The 27499-nt window shown below is 37.1% G+C and overlaps 1 protein-coding gene across 3 annotated transcripts in view; it reads right to left on the bottom strand.

The window, feature by feature from the left end:
- COL5A2 (collagen type V alpha 2 chain) overlaps positions 1–27499 on the bottom strand; it is a 181874-nt gene that overhangs the window by 59817 nt on the left and 94558 nt on the right. For all 3 annotated transcript variants that reach the window (XM_070938023.1, XM_070938874.1, XM_070939503.1), the window contains exons 4-13: positions 27129–27161; positions 23448–23480; positions 22432–22485; positions 16240–16347; positions 13491–13556; positions 8151–8195; positions 6067–6120; positions 5767–5820; positions 4289–4342; positions 4–57 (exon numbers count right to left, since the gene is read on the bottom strand). In XM_070938023.1, coding sequence (XP_070794124.1) covers positions 4–57; positions 4289–4342; positions 5767–5820; positions 6067–6120; positions 8151–8195; positions 13491–13556; positions 16240–16347; positions 22432–22485; positions 23448–23480; positions 27129–27161 — 555 coding nt within the window. The remainder of the gene's footprint in view (positions 1–3; positions 58–4288; positions 4343–5766; positions 5821–6066; positions 6121–8150; positions 8196–13490; positions 13557–16239; positions 16348–22431; positions 22486–23447; positions 23481–27128; positions 27162–27499) is intronic.

The following is a 27499-nucleotide window of genomic DNA, read 5'->3' as shown; positions in this document are numbered from 1 at the left end:
TACTCTAGGACCCTTTAGACCTTGATGACCTGGTGTACCAGGAAAACCTCGAGCTCCCTGAAACAGAATGAGAAAATCCACAATTATATTATGAAACAAGACACTTCTTCATTTCAAGTCAGACTACTGTCAAATCCTCCTTCCTGACCCCATAGTATAGATTAGGGGTGTCAAACTGGCAGCCCATTGGCCGGATGCGTTACGTGCAGGCCACACCCACCCCGGCTCTGCAAAAGGCAAAAAACATTGTGTACGTCATGTGACGCAATCAAGTTCGACACCTGTGGTATAGATTTTTGTACCACCTATCTATCCACAGATGCAAATTGCCAATAGTCATTTGAACCATGTATGGGCTTTGTATGTAAGAAAGATATGCAGGGATAAATGTGGTTCTCTCTACATCTTCTTAGTGGCCTCTTAACATAATAATGAGAGAACCGAGTACCTTAACCATGACATTTTTTTAATTATCCAGCACATTTGTGCAGTAAAGAATCTCCTTTATCCCTGGAAGTATATGTCAAATTACATACTGCATAATGTACATAAGGAGCATTTAATACAGATTTCTTCTTCTTCTTTTGACTATGTGTGGATGACAAGGAAATTCAAAATGGAGACAATAAGGGCAGAATTATTAAATTCCCAGATGCAAGGATGGTAATATATAATCCATTACATTTTAACCTTCAGAATCTTGGAAGTAACACCAATTGAAGAAGGCCAGTCCAACTTTTTTTTTTTACTACCGTGTTTCCCCGAAAATAAGACTAGGTCTTATATTAATTTTTGCTCCAAAAGATGCATTAGGGCTTATTTTCTAGTTAGGTCTTATTTGGGGGAAAATACGGTACTAAATGCACCCATCTGGCTGACAATCTTAACTGGGGCTTATTTTGGGGGTAGGGCTTATATTAGCATCTTGAAAAGTCATACTATGACTTATTTTCCGGTTGGATCCTATTTTCGGAGAAACAGGGTAAGTTCTTTATGAGATGAAAATGGGGAAATATTAAATACTTGGTGCAAGAAGAGGTAACAAATTGAAATATGAGGATTGAAATACACAAATACTGGAAAACATCACATATGAATACTACAGTTGCATATGCCCTGAAGAATTATAGAACAATTGAATGATGGGAGAAGATTTGAGGTACTTGGCAAAGGAGAAAAGGAAAGAGGCTCACAGATAAAATAAAGAAGGGAGGCAACCAACTTTAAAAGGTAAATAAACAGGCATTTGTAGAAGCCACAAATTAACATTCTGGCATTAATATAATGCACACCTGAGCTTTCCACATTACAAAATCTTAGCTTCAGGATGCAAAATTATATCCAAATTTCACTGCTTATGCTTAAATAAAAAATAACTTTGAAAAGCTTCAAAGTTAGTAGCAGATGATAATCTCAAAAAAGAGGGGGGGAAATGAAATTGCAGATCTTGTTGTACAATATCCTGTGAAAGCCTTTTAGCTCCTACAGAGTTGAACGTATTTTCTTCAAGAGTGTGGAAAAAAAATACCATTTAGTAAGTGGGGATCTCTTCTCTCCTGTGATCTGATCAGAAAGCAACTAAAGGCATTACCCAAACTGAAACAGCTTGATTTTAAGTGTCTTAGCTTTTCTGTTCATTTTTCCCCAGGGCAGATCATTCACCAGATATGCTGACTTCCAAAACTTGCCAGAAACCCTATCTTTTACAGGTCTTTGAAATGGCTTGAGATTAATGATTAGTCATTACCTTCAAAAATATTTGCATCTTTTAATGTTTATTTATTTGTCCAAGTTTTCAAAGGATTTTATCTGAAGTTTTTTCTTTTAATTTAGGTTTATTAATAAATAAAATAAATGGTGAAGCACACCAAGGAAAAAACTGAATTATCAGGGCCTTGGAGTTTTTATACCTAGCAGTAATATAAGTTGAGCTGTTGCTGTTCTTTAGCTTAACAAAATAAGAAGGGACCTTGGAGATCTTCTAGTCCAACCCTCTGCTCAAGCAGGAAAACCTATACCATTTCAGACAAATACTTCTCCAATCTCTTCTTAAAAAACCTCCAGTATTGGAGCACTCACAACTTCTGGAGGCAAAGTATTCCACTGGTTAATTGTTCTCACTGTTAGAAAATTTCTCTTTATTTCTAGGTTGGTTGTCTCCTGGGTTAGTTTCCATCCATTGCTTCTTGTCTTGTCTTCAGGTGCTTTGACACTGCTATCATGTCACCCCTAGTCCTTCTTTTCATAAAACTAGACTTTCCCAATTCCAGCAACTGTTCTTCATATGTTTTAGCCTCCAGTCCCCTCATCAACTTTGTTGCTCTTCTCTGCACTCTTTCTAGAGTCTCAACATCTTTTTTTATATTGTGGTGACCAAAACTGGATGCAATATTCCAAATCTTACCAAGGCATTATAAAAGTGATACTGAGACTTCACGTGATATTGATTTCATCCCTCTGTTAATGTAGTCTGTGTTGGTTTTTTTGGCAGCTGCAGCACACTGCTGACTTATATTTTTAAGTGGTTGTCCACTAGGACTCCAAGATCCCTCTTGCAATTACTACTATTGAGACAGGTACTACCTATTCTATATATATAGCAGCAAAGCATGCTGCTATATATACATGCAACCTGGGACTATTTATGTGAGATTCCTAACTCAACAATGTAGAACTGTCTGCACAACAATATGGGCATCCTGAGTGATTTTTAAGGCCAGTTTTAAGCATTTCTCATTCAATTCTGAAATTTAAATGCATATGCAAAACAATGAGAGAAAATGTGCCACTGTGGTTTTGCCTGATTGGTCAGGAAATATACATCTTTATAATTAATATAGCTTTGGAATTTGTCCTGTCTATTATGCACAGTTCTATAGGTTTGCTTGGAAAACAATCCATTTTTGAACCAGCAATCTTAAAACAGAATTGTTTAAAGCTTTCTTCTAAAACCTTTATATCATAGGATTCTTTCAAAAGTGCTACTGTATTGTATTTCACAGGATAGCAGATCACATACTTACTTGGAATGGAAGAGAATAATAATTTTGCATTGACTGTTCAATGAGAGAAAAAGTTAGGAGTTTCCTGACCAAACTGGCAAAGTGACACCTACCAGTAGTAGCCATTTTTCTACTGGTTTGTTCTAACATTTTTGTTGTTTTGCTTCACATTTTTGCTTTTGGAAATTTACTAACAAATATTTTTCTGTAATTTTGTTTAATGATAATACTTAGTATGATATGCTTTTTTTCATGCTGATCAGAAATCATCAATATAAACTATTGATCCTCTTCACGGAGGATAGAGACGACAGAGAAAACTTCTGGCTCATCCTGATATAATTACAGGTAGATCACAATTGAGCCCAAGATTTCTGTTGTTAAGTGAAATACTTGTTAAGTGAGTTTTGCCCCCTTTTATGACCTTGCTTGCCACAGTTGTTAAGTTAGCAACACGGTTGCTAAGTGAAGCTGGCTTCCCCATTGACTTTGCTTGTGAGAAGGTCACAAAAGGGGATCACATGACCCTGGAATGCAATTGTCATGAATATGAGTCAGTTGCCAAGCATCCGAATTTTGATCACATGACCATGGGGATGCTACAATGGATGTAAGTGTGAAAAATGGCCATAAATCTTTTTTCAGTGCCTTTCTTCAGTGCCATTGTAACTTTGGATGCTCACTAAATGAACTGTTGTAAGTCGAAGACTACCTGTATAAGTCTATACTATATACTTATACTATACTTATACTAGCAAGTATGCTAGTATAGCATATATATATATATATATATATATATATATATATATATATATATATGATAGCAACTATGATACATACTGATACTCTCCATATGAAAATTCTTTGTCTATTTAGTTGCATTTCCTGAGTGCATTGCATTAACATTCAGTTTGCAACTGAAACTCTATGGATATGGATGGATACATCTTTTGATCTTTTACATGTTGTTTTTCACATTTAAAACCATTAGTCAAGAAATATAGGTGAATATTTTTTTTCATTCTTATCTTTTATCCCCAGCTCTCCTTCCTATGCTAACAACATAGTTTCCAAAGATAAAATCTCTTGCACCTTCTAAAAACCAGCTAAGTTTAAGAAATTAAGCTAACAGGATACAGGCCTTTTATTTATTTTTTTCTTGTTTCAAAAAGGTACACTTCTTGATGACACATATACATTGTGTAAGTGCAGCCTAGGATCCTTTACAGATTTTATTCCAAATTTAAATATATGGTTTGTTCAGAAGAACAGATAATTGTACATACTGGAGATCCTGGAAATCCAACTTCCCCAGGTTGTCCTGGTCTGCCAGATTCACCCTAAAAGAACAAAACAATAAAGTCATAAAACCCCAAAATAAAAGCAGAGGTTGATCTGATTGGGTTGCTGCTGCCAAGAAGGGAGGGTGTTGGTTACATGTTGTGGTTTTTAATGTTGTAAGACACCTGGAATCACCTTGTGTGAGTTAGGCACCCTAGAATTTCTTTAGTAAATGAATAGATAGTGTTCTAATATCTTGCACAACAGCGAGTTTCTTTTCTTTGAAACATGTTATCGTCATTCAGCCTGAAGGCATGAGAAACTCTTGAAAGTTTATTTCTTCAAAAATAATGCATTTTGAATATTGTACCAATATTTTCAAAAATAAATATAAATATGTGTAACTATTACCAACCAAGATTTCTGTTAACCTAAATGTAACTCTCTAGTCATTTATAATAATTGTACATCTCTTTTCTTTGAAAACATCAGCAATAGTAGGTAAGTCAAGGTTCCAATAGACAATGAAGTTATATTAGAATGTAGCAATTGCTCTACTAATGAAGGCTATCTCACTATGCAGTTGTTGGTTGTACTAAAAACCAACAGCAGATTATGCTTCGGAGTACTATATATGTCTTCCACTGTCATAAAGCACAATTTTGTTTTATTGAAAACTCTCTCTATATAATAATTTTCTGTGCCACATACCACATTATACCAGAGGATAATAGTTTTCAGAGTTGAGTTACAATGGATTGCGAGGAATGGCTCAAAATCAGGCACCTTGTCATGCAGGAACAGCTATACTTTTCACTAATACAAAATCTGTGTTGGATCAAGCCCACTGTATTCATGTAACTAAGGGTAGGTCAATATTCCATATTTTAATGGACCATTGCATATGTGTGAAAATGGTTGCAGTATTATTTAGCCACCAATGTCAGTGATCGGTGTAAAATAAAATAACAATGATTTCCTCCCCATTTAGGCAAGGAATATTTAGTATTGAAAATGTTCAACTTAGTACTGAAACTAGATCAAAATTTATTGCATCACATTATTATATGGTTGACTATGCCACCTTTCCTCAATTTAATATCATCTGGACATCTTAGGAAAAAATTCCCAGAATTCTGAGCCGGTAGAAGTTGAATCTCAACATACAGGAAGGTTAGCAGGTGAAGGAAGGGGATTTTTTTTTTAACATAAATGCTTGCTTTATGATTAAAACAGAGAAGTGAAAAACAGGATTTCATTTAGTGACTGCTCCCCTCTAGAACTTCCTGACCAAAGAAGTTTCTTTTGCTAGTGTTTAAGATCCTTTCAACAGATGGTACAGAATCTTATTTTACAAAAAATGTTTTATGGGTGACAGTTGCTTTGACATAAGCTTCCTTGCTCTGCTAAATAAACTAAATGTTTTCTGATGATTATTATGTAACATGCCTAGCACTGTTAAGAAATCTATTTTAAAACTTACATCTTCACCAGGCTTTCCTGGAGGACCTTCTGGGCCACGAACACCAGGTGAACCCTAGTAGAGAAAAGATGCACATTTACAAAACATTAAGAAGTTAAATGACATTTTAAAATGCTTAATGCAGAAAAAAAATACAACATAAAATTAAGCAATCAAAATTGTATACAGCTATTTTGATAAGAAATTTGTTCCCCAGACTGATCAACATAACTTCTGAAAAAATTGTGACATACCACAACTTATAAAGCTCTATTATACTACTTCCCCACCACTAGGTAGTATGTGCATAATTGACCTTACCATGGATCCTGGGTCACCAACTTCACCTGGAGCACCTGGAGGCCCAATAGGACCCTAAAACATAGATAGATAGATAGATAGATAGATAGATAGATAGATAGATAGATAGATAGATAGATAGATAAATAGACAGACAGACAGACAGACAGATGCATATATATTAGTAATGAGGCAAATCAGGACAATGATGTAGCCTATCAATTAATGAAAACAATCCACAAAAATAAATGCAATATATTATAAGAATTAAGATAGCCTAGGACCAGAATTGATTATCCATAATCCTATTTTCTTAATTTGTAATTTTGTAAAAATAATTTCATTCTTTCATCATCTCTATAGCCTGTGAGACAAAAGAACCTGAAGTTGAACTCAACCAAAACAAGTTAACTTTTGTTCAAGTTTCTTTGAGGTTTTCAGTCATGACTCTTGATACAATAGCACTACCCCTGAAAAAGCAGTTCATTGGGAAATTTTCTGGTTGGTTGGGGGTGAGAAATATTGTTCTGCTCTAGCTCTATCTGGAATTAAAGGAGGACTAATGCCTTCAGTATTTACTTCTCTGGGCTAGACTACCACAATGTGCTCTACATGGGGCTTCAAAAACTCCCTGGAAGTTTCAATTGGCCCTGAATGCAACATTCCAATTGTTAGCTGGTATAGGTTAACATGAGAGTGTGACACCTATTTTCTAAACCCTAACTCTCTACTGACCTCTTCCCATATCCCTCTTAATGTGCTGGATTTAACTTTTAAAAGGCAAATGGCTTGACACCAAGGTCCTAATGGCTTTTTCTTCTCCAACCGGTTTCAACCTGTTCGACTGATATATCTAAAGAGAGCCCCCTTTCTATGACATGAGGAGGCGGAGGCATACAGGTGCTGCTGTTGCTGTGCCTGTGTTTCGGAATAGCCTCCTTCCAGAAGTTTGATCAGCTTCTCCTTTGTTGGTTTTCTTCAAATTATTAAAAAGTGAGTTGTTCCAGGGACCATTTATGGAATGAAATCTCACTAATAACTGTTTGGTCCTGTAACTATATGTCCATTACTGCTGACTACTTATATTCATTTTCTTTTCATTCATCTATTCATCCATTCATCCATTCATCTGTCCATTTGTCCATTCATTCATTCTTGTATGGCCATCCATTATCACCAAATAATGCTGGGCAGCAAACAATTTAAAAAATAAATAAAAACAATGACAATAATGTAAAAATTAAAATATATAGGAGGAGAAAGATGCGTTGGCTATGTTTGTAGTTCTTGAGCTATTTGTAAAAAGAAAAGCATAAACAAACCAATGAATGAATAAATGCAAGACTACACCTCACATCACAAATTGTTAAATTAAACAAGAAACGGTCCCTGCACAGACTTGGGTTTTTACTGCGTATTATAGATGTTTTATTGTGTTAATTGTAACTTTGTATTTAATTTGTTTTGCTTTTATTTTTGTCTTTTATCTCTTGCTTGCAGAGCTAAAGGGTCTCTAAAAGTGTAGCAGACATAAATAAATACAACAAGAGGGCAGACACGAGCCAGGAAGGTAAATAATGAAAAGTGTGTGATAATATTATTCAAATTTTGTGACTTACTGTATGTACTTGGGTCACATATCATGACATCAGTATTCAATTTTGGTATCATTACTGTATACTATGAATGCCATTTATGGTACGATATATATATTATTTAGAAAAACTAGAACAAGAGGCAACCTGTAACTCACCATCCCTTTTGCACCTTAAACTTACATTGTGAGTTATAAAGCTGGTGTATTTCAACAACTTTTAAGATAACCCATGCATATAACTTAAACTGTGAAGAAGAATAAAATGTAAACAAATTATTTCAGGCACCACCTTGTAAAATGAGGAGACATGGAACATACAAACTCAAAAATTATTCCCTAATGGTAAATATAATTTAGCCTACTCGAATATGGCATCATCAAACACATCAGCTTTAACTTCCATAACCCACAAGTCAGCATGACCTGTATGTCTGGAGGGCACCAAATATAGTCAGTATATTATAATTTTAATTACATTCAAATATTTTTTTTGAAACAAGTTACTTACTTGTTTCCCATGATTACCTGGAGCTCCTCTTGGACCCACAGGACCCTAGGAAGAAGGACATATAATCAAATAATAATGAGAACTAGTGCGGAAAAGCACCATGCAGGCATCATGTTGTCAAAAGAAGTTTAAAAAGACAAAATGCAAAAAAAATTATGAAAAAAGATATATTAGAATTTCAATATAATTGTTAAAATATATGCCAAGAAAGTCAGTAGAGAAATTGCAGCCTTAGGTGAAACAACTACTCTATATATTTCAGTAACTAAGAACTTCTGATTCCGCCTTTAGTCCCAAAGAAGAAAAGAACAGACACCTCCCAAAAAATATAATAATATTAAAGCTAGTTTATGAACATAAACATTGCCATGAAAGAACATTTTGATTCCAATTATTTAAAGAGCTTTCCCTTTCTCTCATATAAAGCACATTCAAGTCACCTGAATAAAAATAAATATTGTTTGTTATCATATTGCATTATAATCTCTCTTACTATTCTCCAGTTGATTAAATTGATTTAATTCCAATAGTCAGTATCTAGTCCTATGATGGTGAACCTATGGCACGTGTGCCAGAGGTGGCACGCAGAGTCCTCTCTGCTGGCACGCGCACCATCGCCCCAGGTCAGATCTCCATGTCATTTCTTTCGTGAGCTTCGGTTTCCCTGCAAACGACAAAACAGAAGCTCACGAAAGAAAAAGATTTTACCTCTTGCCCTATTGCTGGTGTTGCGATGCCCTGTCTCCCACCGTCCAGCTGGTCTTTGGGTCTCTGCTGTGCATGGCTACTCATGCGCATGCACAGACATGTGCATGCACACATTTGTGCATGTCTGTGCATGTGCATGCATGCAGGTGCATGTCTGTGCATGCACACATTCGCATATGTCCGTGCACGTGTACATTCACGCGCATGAACGCACCTTTCAGTTTGGGCATGTATGCGCATGTAGTTTGGGCACTTGGTGTCTAAAAGGTTCGCCTTGACTGATCTAGTCTACTATTACTATTACATTTAATATTTTCTTGTTTCACAAGTTTCATACATTATTGAGTATAACCTCTAAAAACAGCAACATGAATTTTTCCACATAAAATACCTGAACCTTTATAGTGCCAGCCAATACATATACAATTTCTTTCTTAGATTTGGATTTACATATCCAACAAACAAAACCTTAAATATTTGCCTTGTGTCATTTCTATTCATGAAATAAGGTAAAGGCCAACTGGGTTGTTAACATTTTAGAGATTCTTGAGATTTTATGCAGTTCGTACTTAAAGTGAGTCAACCTGACTCTTATTTCTTAAAATAATGTTTAAGAATATGTATATCCTTTTAATTAGGCAACTTTTGTGATAAGATGCTTTTATATTACTAACAACATACTTTACTATTAAAATTATATTGTATATGCATATTTGTATATGTGTTTTGTAGTTTAATACTGAAATAGCTCTTGAAAAGATACAAGTGAATTGGACTAGAATGAACATTAACTCCTTGATCCATCTCCAAGGTGGACAGTCTACAGCCAGGTGGTTAAAAGTTAATTGTTCTCAAATAGCAAAATGTGAAAGTTAGAAAATGTGATTTTACCTTGAAAAATTGGCATAAAGATTTCCAAATTTTCCTTCAAAATGTTCTCAAGGTTGCTTCTTCAGGGGCAAAAATTCATTTTATAAAAAACGTGCAACCCCTTGATTGGAAAACATTGTCCACCTTTCATTTTTCTAGAATTCAATAGATATTTAGTCTTTTGTCTTTAGCCCTTGGGCTATAAATTCTGACTTTAAATTTCAATCCCAACATCTAAATCTATGAAAGCTGTTGCAATGGGAAGAGCAAGCATAATCCATTTACCACACATAGAGCACAGAATAATGGCAAATTACTTTACAGAATGAAAAGTTCAGAAAAGCATTTAACAGGATAACAGAATATCAGAGTTGGAAAGGTCTTCTAGTCCAATTCCCTGCTCAAGCAGGAGACCCTATACTGTTCCATTCCAAACTGGCTATCCAATCTCTTTTTAAAAGCCTCCAGTGATGGAGCATCACAACTTTGGAAGACAAGGCATTCCATTGGTTAATTGTTCTCACCATTAGGAAATTTCTCTTAGTTCTAAGTTGCTTCTTTCCTTGATTAGTTTCCATCCATTGTTTCTTGTCTGGTCTTCTGATGCTTTGGAAAATAAATTGACCCCTCTCTTCTTTGGGGCAGCCCCTCAAATATTAGAACACTACTATCATGTCACCCTAGTCCTGATAGCAGTTTATTTGATTAATATTTGAGGAAATATTAATTCCTTCTCAATAAATACTTAAAAATAGCCTGAGGACCATAGAAGAATAGGGTGGCATTACATAGCGCTAGACAACATATCACTCCAGAATTCACTTTTTGCTCTCTGATCTAGTCCAGAATTTTCATACTGTACATACATACATACATACATACATATGCAAGTTTTGGTGTATTCGGGTCTTTTCCCGTGTAAGATTGAGAGTATCTTGGCGATGTTTCAACGAGGTCCCACTCGTCATCTTCAGGCTGGTGCCTTTGGCTTCGTGCTTGTGCGATGAAAGCGTGATCGGAGCTGCCGTCTCTTTATAAATACTGGTGGGGAGGTGTAAGGTGCTGGCTTTGTTGCTGTGAGTGGGTTGGTTGCCTGTGTTGTTACATCTTGATTAGTTGATGGAGTTGATGTTTGCCGATTAGTTTGCAGATTAGTCGGCTGTGTCGTAACATCCTGTGTGGGTGAGGTCCTTGATGTGTGCCCATTAGTCATTTGTGTTTTAACAACCTGGGTAATGGGCTGTGTGTTAACATCCTGAATTTTGGTATTGTGATATCCTGAGTTTTTTGATGTAATGTCCTGAGCAGATGGCTGTGATGCCACATCCCGGGCTTTGGTTTGGCTCTGAGTTTGAGGTCTTGCCATGTGTTCATGACATATATCAGTTTGCTTTGTGTGGGGATCGGAGGGGGATGCAGCAACTGGTGATGCCGCCGTGATCTGGCTTCTGGATGGTAATTGTATTTTGTCTATGGGATGGGATTGGGTTTGGATCTGGTGAGGATGATTGGTGGTGGTATCATGTGTTATCTTGGGTCCGGTGTTTACATCAAAAAACTCAGGATATCACATTACATCAAAAAACTCAGGATATCACAGCCCATTACCCAGGTCACTAAAACACAAAAGACTAATGGGCACACATCAAAGATCTCACTCATGCAGGATGTTACGAAACAGCCAACTAATCTGCAAACATCAACTCCATCAACTAATCAAGATGTAACAACACAACCCACTCACAGCAACAAAGCCAGCACCTCACACCTCCCCACCAGTATTTATAGAGAGACGGCAGCTCCGATCACGCTTTGCTCGCACAGGCACAAAGCCGAAGGCACCAGCCTGAAGATGACGAGTGGGACCTCATCAAAACGTCGCCAAGATATTCTCAATCTTACACAGGAAAAGACCTGAATACACCAAACATTATATATATATATATATATATTTGTTTTCTCAGGTTTTCGCGGGTGTTTGTATGTAGGTCTTTGGTTATTCGGGTCTTCTCCCACGTAAAATTGGAAGTGTCTTGGCGACGTTTCAACGAAGTCTCATTCGTCATCTTCAGGCTGGTGTTCTCGGCTTCGTGCTTCCAGGAGCAATGTGAGATCGCAGCTGTCTCTTCCTTTTAACTGCTAGTGGGGGTGTGAGCTGATTGGGTGGGAACTTGGCTGTGTTCTGATTGGGTGGAGGTGTGTTCTGATTGGTTAGGGGCTTGGCTGTGCTCTGACCCCCAGCCAATCAGAGCACAACCAACCCCCCATCCAATCAGAGCACAGCCAAGCCCCTAACCAATCAGAACACACCTCCACCCAATCAGAACACAGCCAAGTTCCCACCCAATCAGCTCACACCCCCACTAGCAGTTAAAAGGAAGAGACAGCTGCGATCTCACATTGTTCCTGGAAGCACGAAGCCGAGAACACTAGCCTGAAGATGACGAATGAGACTTCGTCGAAACGTCGCCAAGACACTTCCAATTTTACGTGGGAGAAGACCCGAATAATCAAAGACCTACATATATATATATATATATATATATATATATATATATATATATATATATCTCAAACTATTCTAAAAATTCGAGTTGCAGGTATATTAGTAAAGAAAGAAGCAGACATCCTGCGAGCTTTATATGCCTATAATGGCATATAAAGGCAGAGATCTCTGTAATGGTAGTTTAATACTCTGACGATGTCAGCAAATGGCTGATGAAAGTTTAGTAAAATATATATTTTTTTTTTAATTTTAAAATTTTAAATTCCGGAGTTCACAGGATGTCTGCCTCTTTCTTTACATACATACATACATACATACATATATATTCTTACTTTTTTCCTTCCTTTTCGTAGGTTTTATGTGTGTTTTTCTTTTAGCCAGGTTTCTCCTACGTAACCAAGATTTTTCTTTCTATAGCCTACGTAACCAAGATTTTTCTTTCTACAGAAAGAAAAATCTTGGTTACGTAGGAGAAACCTGGCTAAAAGAAAAACACACATAAAACCTACGAAAAGGAAGAAAAAAGTAAGATAATAGATATTGTACCTTTACAGGGAGGATACATGAGATGTGGGTGTGGCTTACTGATGATGGCTAATGAGCCAGAAATAGATCTATATAAGTCTCTCACTAGGCAGCATAGGGCAGCATAGGGCCTGCTGGCTGCCAGAAGAAAAAAGCCCAGAATCGAGTAGATGTGACTCCACTGAACTTGGGCTGTAGAAAGAAAAATCTTGGTTACGTAGGAGAAACCTGGCTCAAAGAAAAACATATATATATATATATATATATATATATATATATATATATATATGCAACTCCCACGATCCCTGGCTATTGGCCATTTTTGTGTGAAACAATAGCAATTAGAGTCAACATTACCTTGAGAAGAGTTTATCTTCTCATGTTTCACAGAGCAGATTTACCAAAATATGTATTAAAAAGCCTCCTACAAAAATAACTGTGGCCATTTGGGGTGCAAAAATATAACAACTAAGAATATACTTCGAACTTGTTTTACTGATGTACATAGTATATATATCATGCCACTGTTCATAGAGTTCCCAGATCACCCCAACCATTTTATACATCTCTCCTATTGTTTGACAAGTGCTCTACCACAATGTATAAAGCTGTTGGGATGCACCGTGAACAGAATTTACTGTGCTATAAGATCCATCCAGTTCCACTTTCATTTTTTTCAGTGTTTATTTCATATACATTTCATTAATTAATTAATCAATTCATATCCTTACCACTGGACCAGGCATCATCATGTGTGCAAGGGCCTCATCTTGTCCTGCCATCTGAGATGTAAATGGCTGTAAACATAAGAAAGTCCATTATTCGAGAAACATATGAAAGGTATTTTTGCTGCCATCATCAGAGAATTGCAATGATAAATTCAAAAGTGATTGAATTGTGTTTTGATGTTCATTTGTGGGCCTCGTCTTTAAAAACACGAGAAAAATTATGCTTCACCTTCTTCGAGGCTTATTAATGTATTTTACAAATGAATAAACGGTACATGCTGTTAAAATTTTATTCTTAAAAAAAAGTAGCTTTAGATTATGGAAGAAAAAACAGAAGTGTCCCAATGTCATGACTGTATAGGGAAATTCTTGTTCATATCTACCACTTTCCTCTCCTCATTATTTCAGTCAAGTTCAGCTGTGTAACTATGTTTACTATAATGTTTGAGTATTATATCACAAATTGATAAATATTTGCCAGCCAAGGGCCATATTTCTATAGGGATATTTTAGTTTCAGGGCACAGTAACAATTATGAAGAGGCAAGGGCGCATTAGCCAAAATGTTTCACTGTATTTTTGCTATTTAAGGACAGCTTTAAACCTAAAATGTACCAAAAAAAGTTTGTTACATTTCTCTGTGGTTTGGATCCTCATTCAGATTGTTAGCTATGGCATGTCCATCTAACTGTTAAATTATTTTTATCAACCCATTTCAATAGTCCTTGAACACAAACGCAAGTTTTGTTATAGTTGGATATATATTTGCTTTATGTTTTTCCTTAAGGATTGATTTCCAAAGTTTAGTAATCATTTGAATTCAGCTCTGAATTTTCCATAGTACAGACTACTTTTGTTTCCAAAGATATGCCAAATTTAATAAAACAAAACGTATTATCTTTTCATACAGGTTTGAGGGTCAGCAGTTTGAGAAATTAGCAAAATTAAATTATCCAATGTCTGAAACAAATTACCTGTCCGATAAGGATGATTGTGTTCTCTTTCAAAGAGTGATAAAAATAAGGAATGGTTTATAATTAAATCCATAATAACCAAATTTTCTGCAAACCACAAAAGCCCAAGTTAAATATCAATAAAAGCACATATTTGAAACTGCTCATGCAAACAAAATACTCTTTGTCTTGCATGACTCCTAATATTTTATGCTTCTTTTTTGTTGATCTAACTCTGGAAATGTCACAGATAAATTGAGTATCACTGAAAGACATAATTCTTCCTAAGCATTATGAATAACAATTATAAATTTTACAATCACAAGGAAACAACCCTGCAGCTCCAAAGATTATTTTCTTCTGAAGTAATGGAGAGGACAGGAATATTTCTGCTATTCTTTTTTGCATCTAAGATCCATGGGTTCATTGAGGTTCAAATTGCCCAAAACTATACGGAAAGATTGTAATCAGTGGCAGTGGGAGCACAGAGGTAGAAATAGTTATAAAAATCCCCAGTGACAGTTGCAGCAAAATGTTTGGGAACCTCCACTTTCCTCTGAAATCTCACATAGAGAAAAGAGAAAATATAAATGTCTATTGATGTGCATGGATTGTGCGAATGAGATCATAAAGAATCATGTCAAGAATCATAAAGGTACAGTACAATTAATAGTAATCTGATGGCAGTCCATAGGAAATCATCACTATTTTATCACATGTCTACAGCAATGCATAATGTGTGTGGCTTCCAAAAGATTTCGATATACTCTTCAACGAATCCAAAAGTTGAGTTCACACTGTGATTTTTATTGTGACAGAAGGTGGAAAATGATACATACAGAACATGATTTTATTAATTATATCAGGTCTAATTTTGTTAAATATGTCACAAAATTTGGAGTACAGTTCATGAAATGTTATCCCTAAAATCTGGCAGTTCAGCAAGGGTTAGGGATGACCTGATACACTCATCCTCCCATTAGTAGAGTATGTGAAAATGCTCCAAATTGAAAAAATTTTCAGGTTGACATGCCCTATCCACAGTTGTTTTGAGTTCAAGAAAAGGTTATTTTCAGCATTCTGGAAGTTTCAAAATCAAGCAGTCCTCAACTTATGACCAGCTGCTTAGCAACTGTTCAAAGTTATGACAGACCCCAAAAAAGGGACTTATGACCTGGATTCGAAGTTATGTCATCCACCCTACTGTTAGCACATGACTGCATTTTGGGCACTCGGCAACTGGCCCACACTGATGGTCATTTTGCAGCATCCCAATCATGTTACCGCCATTCATGTTACTTTTGCCAGAAATCTGAATTTACTTTCAGTTTCTGGTAAAAAAAAAAAAGCACATAGCGAATAATGGGTTTGCTTAATGATCACAGTGTTTGTTTAATAACTGCGGTGTTTGCTTAGTGACTACAGCATTTGCTTAACAATTGCAGCAATCATTTTACAACTGCCATGCTTAATAATCACTGCAAAAAAAAAAAGATTGCAAACTCGGCCACAGTCACCTGGTATCCCTCTTAATGACTGTCATGATTTACAACCGTAATTGCAGGCTCAATGATGGTCATTAGTCAAGGATTATCTGCAACCACTACCAGTAAGATCAAGTCATCCATTTTAAACAGGAACATTTCAGATTTGAAGCCTTTTGTACATTGTGACAAACTAAACAATTACATTTTAACATGATGCGTTTGCAAACCAGTTTGTGTACTCAGTTATTATTCAGTTTATCCTTACCACAAGATGCACATGTAGGAAATGGGGTTAATTACTACTGTCACTCACTCTGCCTATGCCATCTGGTCCTGTGGATGGTTGTCCAGGAGGTCCAGGGTCACCAGGTTGTCCAGGTACACCAGGTTCCCCATCTATTCCTGGAGGGCCACGGGCACCCTAAAAAGAGATTGGATATAAAGTGCATTTAAAGGAAGCACACATACCCTTTAAGTAGACAGCGTATCATTTCAATCATTAGGCCCAACAACTGATGTATCCATAAACTTACTTCCACAATTACAGTGTTCCAATGGACTCTTCACTGCATTAAATTACTAATGGTTTTTACATAGGACCTAAATGAAATCTCACATGATAAACTAATACAGGGGTGTCAAACTGGTGGCCTGCGGGCCAGATGCGTCAATGCAGGCCACACCCACTCCAGCTCCGTGAAGGGGGAAAACGTTGCAATACAGCACGTGATGGCAACGTGATGCCATGAGTTTGACACCCGTGAACTAACCGATCTCATGAAAAAAATATCATTCATTTGAATGGAATCGGCACCATGCTTACTGCAAAGTTATTTCTAAATAACAAGACCCCGAATGAATGATTTCGCTAATTTCATTCTCACATTTTCTTCTAGAAGAATTATAAATCTGGGGATTGACATTTTTTATCAGCTGTGTTTTGTCCAATGCAAATCCTTGACCTTCAATGAGAAAAAAAATTCTTGGAATGACTATATTGTATGTTGAAATCGCAGTAAATTAATATTTATACCAGGAAATTAATTTTGTGGATTTCAGATATTTACTTAACAAAGGCACAACTGCATATTTTGCATCTCCACAAGGTTTAAATACCAACAGGCATGCACACAGCTTTTATTTCCATTTATGCAGGCATAAATTCAGAGAAATATCTCAAAGTCTATGGATACCATTCCAGATTTATATTGGCAGAGAGTATGGAGCAAGAATGTATATTAAAAGTAGAACAGGCTGTTTAGAAGACAGCTGGAAAAATCACAAAATAATTAATGCAAATATTTCATAAATCTGGAATAAAACCTGAAGTATCTTGGTAACCTAATATATTCTGCAGCCTTCTCCATTTATGCACTGCTCTACTGCTTTGAAAATGAATGAATGAAGTTGATAGCTGAATAATGGAGGTCAAGGAAAGAACGACTTAAGTGATACTTAAGAACTTATTTTAATACTCATGCAAATAATGTGAGGGGGGAAATGATTAACCTGCCTTTTGTCAAATTATTTCGTAAAAGTTTCAGATTAAGGCAGTGTGAAAACCAAATATTTTTACTACCGGTTCTGTGGGCCTGGCTTGGTGGGCATGGTGTGGTGTGGCTTAGTGGGCATGGCTTGGTGGACGTGGCAGGGGAAAGATACTACAAAATCTCCATTCCCACCCCACTCCAGGGGAAGGATACTTCAAAATCTCCATTCCCACCCCACTCCAGGGGAAGGATACTTCAAAATCTCCATTCCCACCCCACTCTGGGGCCAGCCAGAGGTAGTATTTGCCAGTTCTCCGAACTACTCAAAATTTGCACTGCCGGTTCTCCGAACTGCTCATAATTTCCACTACCAGTTCTCCAGAAACTGTCAGAACCTGCTGGATTTCACCCCTGGATTAAGGGATTCTGGTGGGAAATCAGGAAAAGTGAGCTGTCATGAAAAACCTGGCTTCAAGCTAGTCCTGGTGAGATCCACAGCTTTATTAGGCTTTTAACTAAGCTAGTGTGAGGGAAAACATCTGGGTTTCTTTCAGGGAAACAGGGAGTTTTAAGATTCAGAAGTTTAAAAGTCATAATTCCTGAAATTTTCTATGTTGGACCCACCACCTTGGAACTTTGATTAGCCTAATGAAGCATATGGGATAAATGTGCCCCCCCCAGCCCATGCATTATCTCTCCCATATTTTTATTCTGTTAGGGTTGAATGGGAGGGTTTGGATTATTCTGTTCAAGTAAAACCTGGTTTTAAGAGATCAGTTTTTCACTGATTTCTGATTTTTTAAAAAATTTGCATGTAATTATAAAGATCATTCATTTGTAACCTACTTAACTGATATGTATATATTGTCTCTATCACCTGCTTTGCAAGTAATATGACAAGAGTTTTTAAACCTTCAGTATTGTGATTATTAATTTAAAATATGTAAGAATTTTTATCTTCTCATATCAAAATGTCAAATCTCTGAAGTATGGAATTTGGAGATGGGACCACTCCATTTTATACATTTACATCTTAGATACAGCTATGGTTTCAGGTTAAAGGCCTATATGTTACTTCTTTAAATATTGGTGTTACATTGCAGTTTATTGGTGGACATTATGCTAAGTGTGTAAATGAGTAAAAATAGAAATAGCTACCCACAAACATACTTAATCAAAATTCTAAGATCATCAATACAACTGAATTGAAAATTAACATTTTTCTGCAAAAAAAAAAAATTGATGGCTCAATTGTTTGAGAAACATATGAAGAGTTTGAAAATCAGTTTACTAAAGGTAAGCCATACTGGTCTTTTATGTCAATTACTTCCACAATTGAAGGCAACTTATAAACACGTATTTGCTGAAGAAGGCCACTAGATGGCGCTTCAACACACATACTCTTGCACTACCTCTTACTCAATACTTAAATGTATTTGAGAAATATATCAGCAATGGTAAAATTGTCAAGTCACTGGATTATTCATTCATATAAATGTATTGAATTAAATACACATACACACACAAACACACATACACACACACACACACACACACACACACACGTTTAATTTGCATTGATCTCTTAGAGGTAGTGAGAATTATTACTATATTTTTAGGCAACCAAAATGGATATATTTCCTTATATCTATCAGCTCCTTAAATTTAAAGCTCTTAATGCAGCTCTATAACAGAGTTCAAAAGTTAACAACTTGGTACCTTTCAGATATTATGTATCATTGGCCAAGATTGGTTAGATTAAATTGCCTATTCCTGCTAAAAATCTAGAAAATGTAAATTGAGTTATCAGATCAAACAGCCTGCTACCTTCTACACCAGTACAATGCTATAAATGACTGCCAGTGATACAACTGTTGTCCATTGTCATATTCCCTGCATCTTTTCAGCAGGAAGCTTCAGTAAGCTTCAGTACTCCCTATCCCAGGTTCTCCGGCAGCCGTCTGCTTTCATCCTAATGAAAAAGATGTAGTTAGGCTGATATCAGGTAGGATAGGGCTTCTATCCTACCTGATATATGTGAATTTGAATAGGCATGACTTGCCTGAAAAGCTACATTGGTTAAAATTTTCTCTTCTTTCCTAGTTAAAGTCTTTTACTTATACTCTCCCTTTTTGCAAGTATTACAAATTCCTTCCTAATCATAGGTTCACTGAAGACTTCTCTTAAATTCTATGTTTCATATTACAACACAAGGGTTGGATCCAGGGGTGGAATCCAGGGCTACCAGTTCGCAAATGCAAGCACATGCGCTCGCTTCGCTTGCGCATGATATCTCAGTGCATGCACAGGACCTTTTGTCCATGCACAGAGTGTCAAAAATGGGATGTAATGACATCCAGGCGGGTGGGTGGAGCCTCCCACAGCCGCCGCTACCAGTTTGCCCAAACCGGGTAAAACCGGCTGGTTGGATCCCATCTGGGATTGTCTTTGGAGGTGGCACTGAAGATAATGTGACATTAATCTGACTACTTTCATTAGATGGAGCAATGTTATACCTCTTCTGTTCTATAGATTTTTAGTTTAACATGCAAGCATTGATAACCAAATCTTCCCCCCATAAGCCATGCTGTGACATCAGTAAAGTTGTGGTCTTTTTATTTACAGGGTGACTTACCTACATGGAGAATATATAGTGCCCTCAGTATACAAGTGACCATACACTGCAGGATTGTGTGTGTAAGCCTTCACATGAGCAACTGTAAATGACAAGATCTCTATAGAACGATATACATGTGAATGGTCATATCTTCACTGAAGGGAGATGCTACTTGCTACTACTCAGGTAGTAATCTATGGAAATTCTCAGTCATCCAGGTCACGCTTGTCCCAAAAGTACTTTTTCAAGAGGCAACTGGACTTCCTGGTTTTTCTTTGAAGACGTTTCACTTCTCATCCAATAAGCTTCTCACCTTCAGCTGAAGAAGCTTCTTGGATAAGAAGCGAAAGTCTTCAAAGAAAAACCAGGAAGTCCAGTTGCCTCTTGAAAAAGCACCTCTGGGACACTCAGGTAGTAGGTTTTACACTTATTTGTATTATTAGAACATTACTTTATAAAGTAATAAAAGGTACTTGTATTCTCCTGTCTGCTTTCATGATATTGGTATTGACCAGTGGTGGGATTCAAAAAATTTTACTACCGGTTCTGTGGGGGTGGCTTGGTGGCCGTGGCAGGGGAAGGTTACTGCAAAATCTCCATTTCCTCCCGATCAGCTGGGACTCGGGAGGCAGAGAATAGATGGGGGCGGGGCCAGTCAGAGGTGGTATTTACCAGTTCTCCGAACTACTCAAAATTTCCACTACTGGTTCTCCAGAATTGGTCAGAACCTGCTGAATACCACCTCTGACTTTATTGACTCTTAAAATTCTAAGTAGTTTGGAAGCTAAAAACTGAAAGGAGTGCTTCATCTCATTTCACTTGTGGCTCTTATCTCGATTCCATTAATCAGAAAGATACAAGAGGATTTCTACCCCCTTTGGTGGCCGTAACTTCAGAGCTTTCAAAGAAATATTTCACTATTGCTAGCATTGTAAGTCTTTCCATGTTCAATCAAAATGTGTCTGTATTTGTTTTTATACTTATTTGTTGGTTCTTAGCATTGAATTGCTCTGGTTTATACCTCACGTTTACTGTTATGTTTAATCACTATTGTTCTCCCTTTATCATTGAATTGGTAACTGGAATGTTTATATACTTTAGTTTGAATTGGTGATTGGAAATTTTATGTTTGGAATCCTTTTTTTTTTTTTTTTAATTTGATTTATATGCCGCTCTGCTCCGGAGATTCAGGGTGGCTTACAATGCGCTAAGCAATAGCCTTCATTCTTTTGTATATTTATACAAAGTCAGTTTATTGCCCCCACAACTGGGTCCTCAATTTACCTACCTTAGAAAGGATGGAAGGCTGAGTCAACCTTGAGCCTTGGCGAGATTTGAACCTGCAGTAATTGCAGGCAGCTGGTCTTAATAACCAGCTTAATAACAGGGTGCCTTAGACCACTGTACTACCAAGGCTCTTTTTTAAAATCCAGAGTGGATTAAATTGCTATATATGGTATTATACGTTCTAACCAGGGGGGAGGATGCTTCATTTTTTGAAAAAAAAAAGAAATGCCAAGGATAAAGGGTAGATGTATTTTTCTGAGAACTAATTATCAGAGGTTGATTTTTTTTTTTTAGTCATCCATGGAATGTCAGAAGTTCAGAACTGTTTAGTATATGACTCATTGTATGTGAAAGAATGCAAAGTCTGGGAGATAAAAATGAATCGCAGAGTACAAGAGAGAGATTTGGAAGGAGCTAGAAGCTGAAAGACTTCCAGGTACAACTCTTAGAGTCTGCTAAGAGCAGTGCATTTACAATTATTACAGTGCATTTACTATAATTCTGCCCACTGCCAAGAGTTCGATCCTGACCGGCTCAAGGTTGACTCATTTTTGGTTGTTGGGAACAATATGCTGACATTGTAAACCACTTGGAGAGGGCTATAAAGCACTATGGGGAGGTATATAAACCTAAGGGCTATTGCTATGAGTTTTTATGATGTTTTCCTGAAGCTAACACACATTTATATTTAGGAGACAAACATTATAGAATGCAACTGAACTTCAATCATCTTGTTTCTCAAACAGAAGCCAAACCTAGGTAGCTCTGACACAAAAACATTTCATCTCGGGCATCTGGGGAAGGAAGAGCAATCTATTCCTATCAATAGAGAGCCGTGATGGCTCAGTGGTTAGAATGCCGAACTGCAGGCTATTTCTGCTGAGTGCCAGCTGCCTGCAGTTCGACAATTCGATTCTCACCAGCTCAAAGTTGACTCAGCCTTCCATCCTTCTGAGGTGGGAAAAATGAGGATCCAGATTGTTGGGGGCAATAGGCTGACTCTGTAAACTGCTTAGAGAGGGCTGTAAAAGCACAGTGAAGTGGTATATAAATCTATGTGCTATTGCTAAGTGCTATTAAATTGTTCTTGGAAGAATGCTTTCCAACTCACCGGTCTTCCTTTGGGTCCTCGAGCTCCTCTTGGTCCTTGTGAACCTGGAGGTCCCTAAATCAATTATTAAAATAATTACAGACATTTAATAAAATGATGACAATATCACACATTTGAAATTAAAAAATAAATGCATACATTTTGTTGCGTACTTGATAAAGTACGATGGCCTTGGGAAAAAGTGACTCGCAACTCATGCCCAAAGTTATGACTGTTGCACCACCCTTGTCACATGATAGCAAATAGGGCACTTGGCAACCAGCTTGATTTACAGTAACTGCAATATCTTGCAGTCAAGTGATCATGATCTGCAACCTTTCCAGCTGGCTTCCAACAAGCAAAGTCAATGGGAGACCCAGATCTGCTTAATGACTATGTGATTCACTTAATGACCAGATGATTCCCTTAATAACTGCAGTAAAAATGGACATAACATCAAATCTGGTTATGTGATAACTCATTTAATGACTGCATTGCTTAGTGAGCAAATTCACGTTCCAATTGTATTTGTAAGTGGATGACTACCTGTACATTGTCACAGTAGTTTTTAAATTGTGTGATAAGAACTACTGAGCCTCTGGGAGTTATTAAGGAACTAACAAGGAAATTGATAACAACAAACACATTAGCTAATATTTCCCTGTTATATGGAGTGAAAAAAAGAACTTCAGAATCTTACTCTCAGTCCATAAAAATGATTGGAAGGATCCCAGCAAGGCAGCCCATACTATGCAAGGCAATAAGGTACCCTAGAATTTGCCATTTGGCAAAGTCATTGATAAAGAAATCCATATCTATCTTCACATAGCTGGATTTTAATGTACAGTTTCTCCCAAAGCCATATATTCAGCATTAAGTAATGGCAATAATCCTGCAGGGATTCCCCATCCCTCCACAATACTTCCTTTCCCATAGTGCTAAAAAAAGTTAAGCGATCATTAAAAGTGATCACTATTTCCTAAAAATATTAAGAAACTATTCACACTTCTACAAAGAATACCAGGAATGATACTTACAGATTGTCCCGGCCGTCCTCGTATACCCGTAACCTATTTTTTAAAAAAAATAAACATAAGTGTTAATAGGACATAGTAATGACTGTGGCAAGCATATCATCTTTTTCTCATTCCTAATTTCTATTAAGGAAAGAAAAGGGAAAGAGAAATGTAAAACCTTTGATATGGACAATTGCTAGACTTTATTTGTCTATTTATTTAGCATCTATTGTTCTGTTTCATAAGCTCTTTACTCAAACATATGCAGATAATGAAGATAAACAAAGTTGTGCATCACTGTCAGTTTCATGCCTTCAAAATGCTTTCAAGGGAGGCTTCCTCTTCAGTGTTTCTGCTGTTTATGTGCTTGCTGGGTTTTTGGTTTTTTTTAAAGTCCTACACTACACCAATTTCCCAATATAGTGCTATACTTCAACTCCTATAATCCTAAAACCCCCAATGGTCAAATCACTTGGGATTCTGGGAACCAAGAAGAATCCTTTCACACTTCTGGAAAGCACCAGAACAGAAGAAGTTGGCACCAAATAAAAAGCCAAGATCAGTTTTTTTTAAAAAAAAAATCATTTGTTTCTTTCATTACTCACTTGATTAGCAAAAAGAGGTGAATAAGCAATTGTAATAAAAATAAGGAAGGTCAAATGTTATGGATTAGCAATCCCCTTTCACTCCACACAAAGCCATGGGCTCTGGCAAATTCTCAGCCTGTTGATCCTGGCATTTCTCAATCCATCCTGAGACTCATTCTATCTCTGACCTTTAGTGTACTGTCAGTATCCTGAATTGTTTCAAGCACATTTTTGTGTAGATTACTTTGGGGGGGAAAAAGATGAAAGCATTTTAAGGGCCAAAATATAAGCAGCAGACAATGTGCTGAAAAGACATCTGAACATGTGTCATCTGGGATACAGTTATGAAACAAATAAGAACTGTAGCTTCTTCCTATAATTTCAGCAAGGGGCAACCAATTCTGGAATATGAGGGCTCTATACAAAGGAGAGGATTTTTTTTTTAAAAAAACAAACAATGTGGAGTTCTTTATTTCAAATCTCTACCTTCTTTATCCACCCATCCCCCCCTTCCCATCTATCTGGTACTACAGAATATGAAATTGATAACATCTCATACCAATCATTCTGTCCCATAAGGGGAGCACAAATGGTAAGAATGAGGGCAAACCCTCCTAACTATGCAGTATCAGTATTGTAAACAATACAGAAATAATTACGTAAATCTGTAATTGATTTGAAGGGAAGGAAGAGGGGGAGGATAGGATAGGATAGGATAGGATAGGATAGGATAGGATAGGATAGGATAGGATAGGGGAGAGGAGGAGAGGGGAGAGGAGAGGAGAGGAGAGGAGAGGAGAGGAGAGGAGAGGAGAGGAGAATGGGGGTTAAGGTACTGGTAGACTGTGAGTTCTAGTCTTGGCTTAAGCATGAAAACAGCTGGATGACTTTGGGCCAGTCCCTTTCTCTCAGCCTAATCAAACTCACAGGGTTATTGTTGTGGGGAAAACAAGAGAAGAAAAGACTGTTTATTTTTTAAAAAAACAGCTCTATTTGGGAAAGGGGTATGCAAGAACAATGAATCAAATAGTTAAATATGTGGGAGTACATCATCATAATCCACTGTAGGATATACAGTAATCTTTTTTGTTTTGTTCTGGTTTTTTTTTTTTTCCCCAGCAAAATGCTTACCAGAAACAAATTGTGGAGAAGCCCCATTGCATTTCCATTGAATAAAACATCGAAACCCAAACAAACTAGTGGCTGTCAATTGGACCCTGTCTCAAGAGCCTGCATTATGTGCAAATGCAATAAAAAATGATTAAACTGTTTATATGGAGGCTCAACCTTATTTGGGAATGGATAAATCATACAAAACTTGTATCCATCAAGAGACAGCACGCAGCAGGAAATCTGAGATATTTGCCTTTCCTATTTCCTCTGTAGCAGACAATTATTCCATTAGATAAAGGGAGAAAAAAGAACAGCTAGCCTCACAATACCAATATAGGTATCTGTGGTGCTATCAGATGTAAACTAATGTATAGAGTTCTTATCACTGCATTACAGGTATGGCTATAGAAGGGAAAAGAGGAAGAGGAAGAGATCGAGCAATTGATCTTTGTCAGTCTTATTTGGAGATACCATGTTTCCTCGAAAATAAGAACCTGTCTTATATATTTTTGAACCCCGAAATAAGTGCTTGGCCTTATTTTCAGGGAGGTCTTATTATTTTGGGGCACGTGGAACAAGACGGGGCTCCTCTTGCAATCTTACCTGATTTCCAGCTCTGTCTCCCCAACCCTATCCAGAGGAAATGGCGGGGACTGGCTGTGCATGCGTTTAAATATTTGCGGGGAGGGTTTATTTTTCGGGAGGGCTTATTTTCAGGGAGGGTATTTTAGTGCTTGCACTCAAAAGCCCAATTGGGCTTATTATCAGGGGATGTCTTATTCTACCCAAACCAAGAAACAGGGTATTTCTTGGTTTGGGTAGAAAGACAGCTCCCATAATTGTCACATACTATTTGTGCCAAATGCTAGTAAGTAATTAGGTCCAGTTACTAAAATCTTGCTTTGATGGTTCCATCCACTTAAGAGAAAGATTCCCATAGAAGAGAAAGAATCATACTGGTGCCAGGTTTTTAATGTTTAGTATTAATAGATATATTTATTATGTTGTTTTATTATTAATGTTTTAATTGTTGATTGGGAACCTCCCAGAGTTCAATATAAGATGGATGGCTATATAAATATTTTAAATAAATGAATACAGTAGTCCTCAGTTTACAACAATTCATTTAGTGACCGTTCAAGCTTATAAAGGCACTGAAAAGAAGTGACTGACAACCATTTTTCACACTTACAACAGTTGCAGCATCCTCATGGTTATGTGATCAGAATTCAGCCACTTGGCAATTGACTCATATTTCTGACGGTTACAGTGTCCCAGGGTCATGTAATTTTGTGACCTTCTGGCAAGCAAAGTCAATGGGGAAGCCAGATTCATTTAACAACCGTTTTACTAACTTAACAACTACAGTGATTCACTTAACAACCCTGGCAAGAAAGGTCATAAGATGGGGCAAAACTCACTTAACAACTGTCTCGTTTAGCAACAGAACATTTGGGCTCAATTGTGGTCATAAGTCGAGGACTACTTGCAGAGGGGGGAAACAAGAGAAATTCTGCTATGTGCTACAGTTTGCATGGCATTTGGCAGGGGTGTCAAACTCGATTTCATTGAGGACCGCATCAGGGTTTGACCTCAGGGGTGGTGGGGCAGGGAGGGTGGCCCTCTCAAGCTTCATTTTCACTGGCAAAGGCACCGCGGGAAGGTCCTTCGCTGTTTTCAGGAAGGCCCTGTGGGCCACATCTAAACCGGGCCACGAGCCTTGAGTTGGACACCCATGGCATATGGAAATAACCATGAGTAGAATCTGTTCCTCAAAGTTGACAGATAAAAAAATATTTATATTCTACTGTATTCTAATATCTATAGAGAGTACAGATATTTTTCCCCTAAAGAACCAAGAATTATACAGTTAAAAAAAAATATCCTAACTGCTTCCCAAACGAATAACAGTTTTTTAAAATTACATTCTATAAAATGCTTGTCAGTAAAGAGTAAAATAACACACATCCGGACACAGACACACACACATACACTAACTTACCACTGGTACTACTCCAGGTTCTCCTTTTTGACCCTATAAGGTAAAAAAGACAAAATTTATCTGAGGAAAATAATATTTTAAAAAAAGCACCGAGAAATAGTTTTTCCACTTTTTCACATTTCACAATGAAGCATAAATTGACATGATTGTGGAAAGTCTTCCCTGATTGCTACAAAAAAAATTCAGCATTAAAGGCACATGCTAGGCCCACTTAGCCGTGAAATGTAATTTCCTAATTTAAGATCCAAGATTTCAGAGCAGACAGAGCTGGCTTGCGAAATGAGATAAACGTATTCCGGTGTTCTGCTTTCTGTCTCCCCCGCCTTAAAACAGAATCCAACAATCCGCTTAGAGAGGAAAGTACACACCCT

This window comes from Pituophis catenifer, unplaced genomic scaffold (genome assembly GCF_029215685.1).
Source record: "Pituophis catenifer annectens isolate HBS135680 unplaced genomic scaffold, rPitCat1.0.hap2 SCAF_1, whole genome shotgun sequence".
NCBI classification, from domain to species: Eukaryota; Metazoa; Chordata; class Lepidosauria; order Squamata; family Colubridae; genus Pituophis; species Pituophis catenifer.
The sequence above is the reverse complement of the archived record's forward strand: the minus strand, read 5'-3'. Positions and strand labels throughout refer to the sequence as shown.